Raw genomic sequence first — 12,738 nt, 5'->3', positions numbered from 1 at the left:
TTTTAATATACTTGCATCAGAGCCCAGGGCTTTCTCATGGTAATGCTGTTTGGACGCAAGCAGATACTGTAGGCTTGTGCGTGCTTTGAATCCTGTTACAGGAGAAAGTAATGTGTCTAAACGTACTTCTTGTTATTGGGGGCTCAGCCAGACCACTGGTGTGTATCCTGTCTGTCCTTCAAGTGCCACCCCGTGTCTGATACTAGGCACAGAGGTTGACCGAGGGTCTTGATGTTACATGCCGTAAGAGCATTTGGGATTTACCGGTAGCCTGTGGACTGCATCGATGCAGGCAGATAATCACTACACATCCTATTTCATGACTATGTGGATATTTTAAATCCATCCCTGGCCTAGGCAACAAAGCAGGAATGCAAGTCTGGTCATTGTGCTTTTATTTTTGCACTTGTTTTTCATTAATCTTTTTTCCTAATTGGTTCTTTTTTTTTTCTTTTTAAACACACACAGCTCCAGAGATAACATTTGAATGAAGCCACTTGCAGATAAATCAAATGAAGACAGAAAATTTTACATAGCTGTGCAAAGCAGTTTCAGGGATTTTGCTTTTCTAACAGTTATGTCCAAACCTTTTTTTTTTTTTTTTTTTACAATTAATATGGAAGATTCTCAAAGCTGCAGTATCAGAGCTGAAATAAGGCAGTTTCAGTTCTACCAATTGGTAGCTAAGAAATTAGATGGACTAGCCTGAAAGGACATAGGACTTAAAGAGACAGTAGAGGGAGCTGGAAGGAAAGGAAACCTTTTGTTTCCAGAAGGAAGCCCTGTTGATACCTTGGTAATGTCAAGTATGTGAATGTGTCTATTTGATCTTCCTTCTTGAGTATCAATCTCTTTTAAGAAATACAATGGAGGAGAAGGAGGAATTTATTTCTTATACTTCAACATCATAGGTTTTTTCCTGTAACAAAAACATTAAAACAAAAACAACAACAAAAAAACAAGGACAAAATGCCCCTCTACCCCCAGGAAAGAGAAAAAACAAACAACAAAAAAGCAGGCAGAAGAAAAGAGATTCTTCTGAGGCTTGTAATACAAGACTTTGGTGATGAAAAGGAGTCTGTTACCAATACTTGGTAATGGACTTCACAACTGCATGCGTCATTGTCAGAATACAGGAAAATAATGTGTAAAAGGAGACAGTTAATAAATAAGTTGTAGCATCTCAAGTTTTCAAAGTAAGTTTCACTGGATTAGATGAAACAACTAAGGAAAAGCTGTCTTAGGGTAGTAGAAGGTGGCCAACAATTTGAAAAAGGAGTCTTATCCCTTTTATATATTTTTTTATGCTAGGAATTTTAAGCAATTTTTTCAGTTTTATGTAAAAATCTTATTTCCAGAAGTAGCTACAGTAATCCTTTTTGTCCATAATTTTAAAATTAAAGACTGCACTTTAATATAATGTAGTTTCAGGCATGCAATATCTGAATCATCATTAACATGCTTTTACCGTTCTTTTGCTTTTTTATTTTGTAGGTTACGTTTTGAAGCTGTATCTCAGACTTCTCCTATTACCTTGCACCTTTTTCTGAGGAATATATTTGCTGTCTGTGACATTAATGTCATGGAAGGAGCACTCTTCTGTGATTCCATCTGTTCCAATGAGATACTTTATAAGGAACAAGTATGTGTGGCTTAAAATAATATACTGGATTTGATTTTACTTTTTGATCAGCTTTATTTCATCATTGCAAGATAGATGTTGCAATGTACTAATCCTATTTACAGAATACTTCATTTTCTGTGAGTTATCTGGTCTTTCTTTCTGAAGTATTTTAGTAGCTATTGGTTATTTTGTATCCTGGTAGAAAGATGGTTTCTGAATCAGTTATTGCCTAATCCAAAGCCCAGTAATTCCAGCTGAAGAAGGATTTTCTTTGACTTCAGTGGTGGTAGACTATAATTTAAGAAAGAAGTATAATCATTGTTATTTTTGTCCTACTAAGATGCATCTTGGATTTTTAATTCTAAACATTTCTGATATTTAATACATGTATTTCCATTAATACTGAACTTCTAATGGGGTTTCATGGTTTTAATATACTAAGTTTCTTTTATTTCAGACTTTCTTATAGTATAAAAGCATGTTAATGACACAAAAACCTTTCTCTTTTATTTGGAAAGTCAAGCTTTGCCTCTTGTATTATTACATTCCTATTCTACTCTTTCTTTGCTGAAGTAGTTGTCTCATAAAATGTGAGCAGTCGATTACTCTGACTTTACTGGATCTGCTCACACATGCAAGGACTGTAGCAGATAACTGGAAGGGAAAGGAAGGAATTGTTATCCTCCCCTTACCTACTCTGAGAGGTCAGCATGTGAAATTTCCATTCCACACAGGTTGAGGTTGTTAACCAGGCTTTGTAAATCATATGGGTAAATTCAGAGGGCACAATTAGGTCAAGAACAATAATTTCCTTTAGAATAATGAATGATGCTGTATTTGTTTATATACTTCTAACAGGTGTCAATGTAAATTAATTTTTAGACTTTTATCTTACTTGTTGCTTATACTGCTTTTTAAACTGCCATAACATCTGCCGCCTTTCACTCTCAAATGATTTAAAACAACAGAATTCATATTTGAATCAAAATGTGGTTTTCTTTTACAGGTTGCTAGATTAGCAGAATGCGAAAGAATGACTGTGGCAATTGAACTTAGCAATTGGTTGAATGATTCAAGTTACACCCTGCAGTCTGTTGTACAATGTTATGGTCTCCTTGCCCCAATTATTTATCACAAGATTTCTTCAGTGCCAGTAGTTCAGGTGAGAGCATTTTAAGACAAAGCAGCTAGCATCCAAGTCCTGCAGTTGTAGTGACTCAAATTAAACTTACAGTGGAGTGTACAGTGGGAGAGCTAAATATCTAGGTTTTAAGTTCTTAGTAGCTGCTGAAAGAAAAGCCTTTTATGGTTTTATGTGTTCCTAATGTGTATATGTTCAGTGTAAACTGCACAGATTCTACTCTCAGATATGCTAAAGTAACTGCAGAATATTGATTGTTTCTTCAGGATGATTTGTTGGTATTTTTAAACTATAGGAGAATCTATGATGTAACTCCTACTTGAATGCTATTTGCAGATGGCAATTTTGAGGAAAGAAAAACAGTATTTGCCTATGGCTTTTTTTGGGGAATGTTTGCTTCATATACAGGTTTTTTTCTTCCTAAAAAAAGGCGGCTATTCAATGTTTTGATAATGCAGTCTTTAGTTTCCAGGCATGTGCTCCTTTCTAGAAGCAAGCACCTTCTCTTTGAGAACAGAGTACCTGAATCCTTTCCTGCCATTTCTGAAGCAGCAGATGTGCTTTTTTCGATTCAGCAAAGATACAGTAGAAACATGCAACTTTTTTCCCATAATTGGGTATTTTTGTCAGGGAGCAGCAGTACGAGCATGTTTGCTCTGTGGGGAAGGATGAGGTGACTGCAGTGCAGGCAAGGCACAGACTAGCAGCATCTGAGCGTGGCAGACAGAGCGGGGTGTTGGTAAGAGGATCCACCGAGAGTCCAGAGAAGGTGAAGTTATTGGGCTGGTGCAGGGTCCATGCAGGAGAAAAAGTCAGGAGCTGCAGGAGTTGGAGCCAGAGACTGGAGCCAAGGCTCCAACACAAGTGCAAGGTTCATCCAGGAGACAAGTGAAGAGCAGCACACCAATACCAGAGCTCAAGCAGGGACTGAAGGCTTGTGTCTGAGCTTAACTGGGACTGCTGGGCCCCTGGGCAGAAGATGTGAGAGAAGGCCCCAAGTGAGGCTGCTCAGGGAATGACTATCGGGGTGCTCAGGGCCCTGAGAAAAGTTTTTAGGAAAATAAAAATAATCTATTTACATACAGGGATAGCATCTTGCTTAAGAAGTCATTGGCTGTGATGACCTACTGAAGGCATGGCACGGCTAGCCTCTGGAAACACCTCCTGTTTCAGATTTCCTAATTAAAGGGGAAAATAATTGCATGTTGTTTTCATGTCTGATAGACAAAAATGGGGGAAAGAAGTCTTTTTATTTTTAGAGCATACTGGAAACATTTTTCTTTCATTTAAAATTCTGACCAGCTCAATATATTTTTTTACCAGTCCTCTACTAGGAGTATGTCATCTCACTGAATTAAGCATTCTTTGATTTCATGTTAATTAAATCAGCAAAAATATCCATCATGTATCTGTAATTTAATATCTGTGATTTTATGTGAACATGTCATTTATTCCAAAAGGCTGTGGTTTAAATCTTGACACCGTTAAATTAAATGGAAATTTTATTATTGGCTTTTGTAGAGCTAGCATTTCCTCTTATTCATTAGATTTCAAAGTATTTTTAAAGTTCGCCATCAGTTACAATAGGCCGTGCAGAGGTACAAGCTTGTAAGTGTGTTGCGGATTCCAAACTTTGTTTTAACCCTTGTATTTACAGATCCTCATTAAGTGCTTGGCTGTCCTTCAAGAAATTCCAAGTGCTGCTTTGCAGAGGAGGCAGGCAGGATGTTATGAGAGTATTCAGCATATGATAGCTTGTACTTCATTTTATACAGCAAAGGTATGGTGTGTATTATTGTGTTTACAGATTAGTTTAAGATATAGCTCTTGCCATTTGAAGAAAAAAAAAAGATTTAGTAAGCTGGCTGTCAGAGTACTAACTTAGAGAACTGGCACTCTTAAATAGTAAAGGTATAGAAATATTTGTTAGTGTCTTTGTACCAGTGCATTTTATATAATGATGACATTTTGACTTTATAATTGAGAATTTTCATTTGTTCAGAAAATAGACTGTAACTATGAGTCCATGACATTAAATCTGTGTTTTATATCTTTGTGTGTATTTTTACTTTTAAGGTAGTACTATTTTCAGTAAGGCCTATATGTAATATATAAATTTAAAAGTTTAATTACTGCAAATAGGCCATATTTGTAGTTTTAATCAGATTAGCATATCTGGCCTATTTCCCAAGTAGATACAAGTGACTTTATACCATTTAGTCCCACATGCTGGCGGGATACAAACACCTTGACTTTTAACCATAACACATTATCTGTAGAACACATTTATGATTCAGAAACTCAATCTATTTAGTGAGATAAGGAGAGAAGCGGTACCGGTAGGATTTTTTTTCCTCAGGTATAGAAAGTTAAAATACCCGTCACGATAAATGTATGATGCTGAAAAAAGTCAGCTGTCCTCTAGCTTCGGGCGCACCTTGGCTAAGGCTGAGCTGTGGCTGGGGCCGTGTGTTGGTCCAGGCACGGCTTGGAGCACGCTGGGAGACCGGCGTTCCCCCCACGTAGGAGCTGGCGGGGACGGCGAGCTGAGGGGGGGCTCCTGGGCCCACGGCGGGAGGGCCAAGGTGGAGGCTATCAAGGCCAATAAAGCCTATTAGGAACCTCGAAACCTTGACATAGTGCGTGTTTGTTGTTGGATTCCCCAGCTAAATGACTGCTTATACTGCTGTTTTTAAATTTTTTTTATTTTTTCCCTTAGAGATAGCATTTCGATAGAATAGCATACAGAATATCAAACAGAATGAGTGAATTGCAAGTGCTTCTGATGAATCCATGGTATATGGTTTTCTGCTGAGTTACAGTCAGACCATGTACTGTATTTATCCTAAAGTGATCTATACACTTATGTTGTATCCCAAAGACAAACATCCTAACGTGAAGTTACCTTGTATATAGCAGAAGCACTTTGGCCTTTAGAGCTCTATCTAGAGAAGATAAAGCCATCTAAAAACATTCCCCACACTGTTCGTTTATAAATTCCATAATTTAAAAAATAAATTTCACCAGTCCTTTCACTAATACAGTTGGGATTTTCAAATGTGCACTTGATACCAGAGAGGTAAGTGAGGATCATTTAGTTACCCTTTATATTCTTTGATAGCAGTACTGCCTGAGAACAGGGAGAATGTCAATCACAGCGATAGATGCTTCTGGTTAAATCTTTCTATTCTCCGAGGGATAGGTTAAGCAGAAGTAGAACACATAGATAACATATCTGCAATTCCAATTATTTTACAGGTCTATAGTCTTGTTTTTTATATAAAAGGAAACATAAGTATTGGCTAATTAATTTCCATTTCTAATATTAAAGCATTTTGACAATTATAAGTAGAAAATAATGAAACATTATGTGTTATGCAAAACAAAAGTATATAACAGGTGATTCTCTAATAGGTACTACGTTCCTGGAAAGAATATGAACTAGCAGTAATTATTGTTAACTACGGGAAAAAATTGTTGGATTCCTCACCAACAACCTCACCCTGCCTGTCAGCAGCTCTAGAAACTGAAGAAACAGACACTAACAAAGAAGTTAAAGTAATTGCTCTGATTTTTACTTTTTCTCTAGATACTGTATTCTATTATTTTGAAGACTACATTTATAAACTTCTTGGTTTAGAAGTGATTGTATGGAATAAGAGTTTCTTTGTAGAATAAGAGTTCCCAAAGTACAGCTGAGAGGCTTCTATTTAATTGTAGCCATCTTAGTTAAGACCAGTTGCAGATTGCAGTGGGTACAGGGTCTCATCTTGTTGAACTGGAGAGGGGTTAGCAATACTACAGTTCAGAGCCATGAGGATCCTGCAGATATTTATACAAGCATCCCTAACTGATCTTCACATATAGTTTCCAGGAATGCTTTATTGGACAGAAAAAATAATTAAAGAATTGTATGAGTAAAGAGAAGCAAAAATATCCTATACTATGTAGACATTTAGCCTCTCCTTTCATGTTGCAGCTGCTTAAAACAGAGTCATAATAAGAGAGTAACTTAGGAATTGTCTAGACTGAAAAATATTTCTCGACGGAGGAAGGACTTTCAGCCACAAAGACCTTAATACTTAAATTACAAAGAGATGTAGCAGGTTGTGAAGATTTCTTGCAATTCAGAATTGGAGTAAAGTGTTGATTTTCCATACTTTTCTGTCTGTTTTTTCTTTAAATCATTTTAGAAGAGATTTTACTGGAGAGGAGATTTGAAAAAGAGGAAAGGAAGTTAGGAATAGTGAGAGAGGAAGAAAGGAAGCAGTGTGAGCATGGAACAGAGATAGATATATTAAAGAGAGGGTCAAAAAGTCAATCAGCTTACAGGGAAGGATTTCTGTAAGAAAATTTGTAGGACAGTAATAGGATCCAGGACAAAATTTTCTCTGTTGTTTATTGCTGAGTTTGTGTTAGCTGCTCCCAGGTTCATACTGAAAAAGATAAAGGAATCTAAGATCATAGGAACAATATAATAACTTGAGTCGAGTAGGGCTGACTGAAAATTACACTTTCACTGAAGTGAAAAAAAAAAGAACTTTCTTTCCAGAGAAAGATTTTTATTTCTGTAGGCAGTAAATAATCTACAAAAGATTTCTTTTTTCTGGAAAACAACATATTTTGTCAAACAATCTGTTCAAATATGTTGTTGTAGTAGTAGCATGTGGGACTTCCCTAAAAATTTATTTGGTGGCAGAACAACTCCACTCACTCCTTTGCAGATCTTTCAAGAATGAATCATGGCCAAGTTTTTGAAGCCATACTAAAAAATTTATGAACATCAATTTCATTTAACTTGAATAGAAAAATAAGACAATACTGATGAAATTATCAGAAACGGAATTAGAAGACTTGGGATCTAACCTAAACTCCTCTATTGATCTGCTGGTTTTAGTTAGGTAAAAGGTAAGTTTTCATAACTATGTATTGGATATTTCAGACCCCTTCTGCAAAGACATCCCATTTAGCTGCAATGGAAAAAGCAACAGAAAATCTAAGTGCTCTTGAATCAAATCTCCTCAGACTGACAAAGCCAGGTGGGTGTACTATTAAAACACTTCTTACCTTTTTCTATGGAACTTTCTATGGTTTATTTGTAAAAATTATTTACCTAAGAAGTACTTCTATTCATGTATCTTCCATGATAAATCAACCAAAATCATAATTTTGGTGGTCTTATTTATACCTGGTATGATGACTTCTATTCATCTTTTTCATAATTTCCACCAAAACACACATTCCTTCTTAGAAAGGAATGGTCTTTTTTGCTCTATTCTGCAAATATATATGTTCTCCCAATCTGTGTAAATTGGATTCCATGTTATTTGGGCTTGCTTTATCTTCCTAAATCAGAAAATGCAGTGGCAAAGACCATTGTCCTTTTTACAGCTTGCCTTACTATCCTTCCAGTGCTAGTAGTAATGACCACTGCAGGGAATTTTAGTGGAGAAAAGGCTTCCTGAAGAAAGCTAACAGAAATTATCCTTTTTGTGAAGGAATTGGATGTATACTAACATTTAATTATCTTGTAACTCAGGAAGGAACATACCAACTTACATATATCTTGTATCTTAGAGTCTGGATTAAGCACAAGAATTTTCAGGCTAATAGTTCTGCCGAACTTAGATGAATTAATAAGTAGGACTTATAAAGGAAATTTGATTAGAACTTAAAGCCACTACTGATTTTTTTTTTCCCATTATATCCACATGGCATCTTGTACTCCTTGGAGCATGGACAGAATCATAGAATAATTTAGGTTGGAAGGCATTTATTCCGACCCCCTGCTTAAAATACATACGATTAGATCAGGTTGCTCTGGGACTTGTTTTGAATCTCTCTGAAGAAAGAGATTTTGCAACCTTGATGGGCAACCTGTTCCAATAGTTGACCACCCTTATGGTTGAAAAGATTTTCTTTGTATCTATTTGGAATTTTATGATTTCCAGCTTGTATCTATTGCCTCTTGTCCTATCAGTGAGGACAGCCTGTCTCCACATTTTGTATTCCTCCTGTTAGGCACGTGTAGACTCCTCTCCGCCTTCTCTTCTTAAGACTGAATAAACCCAGTTCTCACAGCCTCTTCTTGCTTTGCCATGCACTCTAGCTCCTTATCATTTTGGTGGCCCTTCACTGGAATTAACTTCAGTATGTCAGTGTCTGGTACTACAGTGTCCAAAATCCAACACAGTTATCTAGATGTGGTCTCACAAGTGCTGAGCAGTGGGGAATACTCACTTCCCTTGACCTGCTGGCTCTGCTGTTTCTAATACAGCCCAGTAAGCAACTGGTCTTTGCTGACTCATGTTCCAGTTATCGCCCATCATCTCTGTATATGCATTTGTCTTAGAAGAGAAAGCATTTCTGTAATAAATAGGATAAAAAGAGTGACGCAAAAATTCCATTCATCTGTGCACCGATCCTTCATTTTTTGCTGCTGACATTGATGCCTGCATTCCTGCAGAATAAGATACAGAATGAATTCTGTAAGTTAATTGAAAATTACATTGATTGCTTAATAAAATGATGTTCCATTCTTAATAAGAAGTTAAATTAATGGGTTGATCAATTAGAGAACACATTTTCAGTAATTGGCAAATACTTGACAGCTGAAGTCTGCTCTGTTGCTGAAATAGTGTATTCATCAATAAGTTTCAGGATAAAAATTGAAGAGGATTCTTTTGCTGAGGCCATGCAAAACAAATAACAAAGCTTACAGCTGTCCTTACAAATATGTGTAAGTGGTTTAGGACAATGTGCACACTCGTAGGGCATGCTCGTAAAAATATTTTGGAAAAAAAATCTTGTCATGGGCAATTCTTAAAAGTGGATCGACACGTAGCAATCCATTGATGATGGTCTGTGAGAAAAATGAAAAAGAGCTGAATCTGCCTCTTTCATAAGAAACTGAGAAAAACAAAATATTTCATACACAGTACGATATAAATTTGGAAATTTCAAATGTTTTCCCATTTAAAACTTTTTGGGAGGTGTTATTCTTTGTGAAAATGCTCATTTGAAGCAATATATTTTTGAACTTGTCAAATAGGAGAGAGTACTATTAAAGGGTGTGACTTGTCCTAAAAAGAAAATAAAAAAAAAAAATCTGCTTGTCCTGCTGGCTGTCCTATTTAATTGGACCTGATTTGCATTCAACAGACTTCAACTAACTGCTACCACTGCAGGGTGTAGCTATCGATCCACTATCACAACTCGTTGTTCCAGAGTGCATTTTTAACCTTGCTTTTTTCAGGGACTAGCTGCATTGATCTTTTTCAACCACAGAACTTGCCCAGCAGAAAACTTGTAGCTCAGGTTTCTTTACTAAGGCAAAATAGCAACTAGCAAATGTAACATTGTTCTGCTGCTCATCAGCTGGTAATGCAGTTGTGTTTAACTCTCAGAAGCTTGAATGCAAGTTATTGTTCTCCTATATGTTAGATATACTATTTATATCTATATATTGTATATGTTATTTACACCTATATTTAATAAATTACTTATAGAATAGAAATATAAATACTTAGGTGAAGAAAAAAAAAATTCCTTTACCTACTTATGCTATCCATATGCCAAGCATGTATGTAAGCATTAGTCACTAGTAGCATCATGAGTACAGTTCATGCTATATAGCTTTAAATACATTTTTGGACATGTCCTTACTGCACATCCTCCTCCACAGATGATTTGTGTGGACCTTTGTTAGACCTCTGATGAACTCCAGACATCCTGCTCATTAGTCTAGTAGCTGGAAGTTCATCAGTCACATCCATAAGCTCTTCATTATTTAAGTGGCACAGCTACATATGTTAGAAGAAAAGAGCAAGTTTTTGAATTTCTCTCTGGATGACAGTGAGAGATTTAAAAGCAAACTCTGTGCTAAAGAAGGATTTTTCTAGTCTTCAGTTATGATTCCAGATAGAGTTTCTGTTGTACACTATCACTGCTTATCATAATGGATTTGATTTGGTTATTGATGTAGTTCGTGGATCAGAGCTTACAGGACAGGAAGATCCTTTGTTCCTCTACCCTGTAATTTTGTGTTGGACATCAAGCAATGCTTATCGAGAAGGTAGGATAATTGGTGTTTATTTTAATTGTAAAGGCTGCTTTACTTCAGAAGGTTGCCAGTAAAGCTATTTACTTCTTGCTTGGAACAAGCTCTCAGAAACTTTCTCTTCATTTTGTTCAAGTAAAACAGCTTAAAAGAATTTCTTAATATAGTCACATTTAGAAGTGTATGAAATACTTGCAACAAATTATTTTAGATGTTGATGTTAAGTATATGAAATATTAATATTTTAAATAATTTGAATAATATTTATTTTCTAATAACCTTAAAAACGAGCTCATTTTTTTTTAAAGTTGTGTCAGATTTTCAAAGATTCTGTTTGTGTGGAATGTTCTTTTTAAATTGAGATAACCCATTTCCACATTAAATTACGTTACTGAAAGAGGAATTCACAAAAGTCTGAGTACACTTGCATTTTTGAAAGAGGATTTAAGATTCTGGTATGTAGCCTTCGCCACTGCCTTATTTTTTTTTTACTGATGTTCAAAATATCAATGGAGCCTAGCCTGTGAAATTAGTATAGCTTTCAGATAGGATAAATACATATTTATTTCTTGATGGTAAAAAATTATGAAGACAGCCAAACAGTAAAAGCAGTTTGCAAACAATTAAAAAGCTGCCTAAAATCTAGGCAACGCAGCTCCGCTGCTGCAATGAGAACTGTGTGATGGTTGTACACTAATGTGACTGTCACTGAGAAGAGCAGCCTAAGTGAATAAGATGCAGTTACAGTGTTTATACTTTATTCAGGCATGTGTACAATTAGGCATGTTGAAAATTGTTATAAAATATTTTTGTGGTATGTACTGCATGATACAAAAATAGTTTCAAGCCAGTTTTCGCAGTCCCTAGAATGTTTGTCATTCTAGGAGTGTAAATAGAGTGAACTTGTGATTCTGGTCACAAGAAGGAGTATTTAGCAACTGCTGTTGCATATCATGACCTATCTGATTTTAGTATCAGTATGCCTTTTCTTCATCAGCATGCAACATGAGATAAATATGTGCTTTGAGACATACATAGCTGTAATTATAGCTGAATTCAGAAACCTGTTACAGCATAAATACAAAAACTGTGTTAATTATTTGTTACTTTATTGCAGTGATGAAATTCAGGAAGAAATCACGTTTTCTTGAGTTCTTTGTTCAAGTTTTGCACAAAATCCTGAACGAAGAGAAATTTCAATGTGTTCTGGAATGGGCAGGCAATGTGCAAGTTTACTTGAAGAGGTAGATCCCTATTATAGTAGTAGTGAAAAAATACTACTTAGGTTCACCAATGTCACAGTTACAGCAGAAACTGTAAATTGTACCCGGTAGAAGACCCATCTGGAGCCATTTCTATGGCTCCTAGTCTGCAGAAGTTTCATGAACACAGAGGTTTATATAGCTACAGAAAATACTGTATTGTGACCTCTTTATACATGGAGACTTCTCCCTTGGCTGTATGTGTTCAAAAGTCCTGTCTACCATCAGCAGTTTCTGGGATTTTCCTTTCTACAGACACCACTTGGTAATATGGCCATTTGCATATTGCTATGAGGCAGTGGGATAACTTAGAGAAGTACATTGGGTTAAATCAAAAGCAAACTGATCAGGGCCTACTGTAGTATCTAAAAAAAAAAAATTCTGTATTGAAAAGATAAGCAGAACCAAATTGTAGCCACTTACTTAAAAGGATCCCAAAAAAATTTAACTATAACTTTGTTAAAAATGCACACCAGTATTTCTAAAACTTGAAAGGCAAATAATCAATGAAAAGGAGATATAGGGAACAGGAACTGCTGTTACAAAAGACCAAAAAATTTGGACATGAAGTTCTTTGCAGAATCGCGTAGTAGAATTTGGGTAATGAAGCAAACTGTTTTGTTTTACTAGGAGTTAGGAAGGTTGAGGTAGT

General features: G+C 35.9%; 1 protein-coding gene across 5 annotated transcripts in view; it reads left to right on the top strand.

The window, feature by feature from the left end:
* The window catches only part of CFAP54 (cilia and flagella associated protein 54), a 110,505-nt gene that overhangs the window by 40,661 nt on the left and 57,106 nt on the right, over window positions 1–12,738 (top strand). For all 5 annotated transcript variants that reach the window (XR_012654448.1, XM_075057854.1, XM_075057853.1 and 2 more), the window contains 7 exons: window positions 1,495–1,642; window positions 2,631–2,786; window positions 4,423–4,545; window positions 6,180–6,323; window positions 7,708–7,804; window positions 10,750–10,839; window positions 11,942–12,068. Coding sequence is in view for 4 of the 5 variants with exons in the window: in XM_075057854.1 (XP_074913955.1) it covers window positions 1,495–1,642; window positions 2,631–2,786; window positions 4,423–4,545; window positions 6,180–6,323; window positions 7,708–7,804; window positions 10,750–10,839; window positions 11,942–12,068 (885 nt within the window). In the remaining variant the exon portion in view is untranslated. The remainder of the gene's footprint in view (window positions 1–1,494; window positions 1,643–2,630; window positions 2,787–4,422; window positions 4,546–6,179; window positions 6,324–7,707; window positions 7,805–10,749; window positions 10,840–11,941; window positions 12,069–12,738) is intronic.

This window comes from Buteo buteo, chromosome 26, assembly GCF_964188355.1.
Source record: "Buteo buteo chromosome 26, bButBut1.hap1.1, whole genome shotgun sequence".
NCBI classification, from domain to species: Eukaryota; Metazoa; Chordata; class Aves; order Accipitriformes; family Accipitridae; genus Buteo; species Buteo buteo.
The sequence above is the reverse complement of the archived record's forward strand: the minus strand, read 5'-3'. Positions and strand labels throughout refer to the sequence as shown.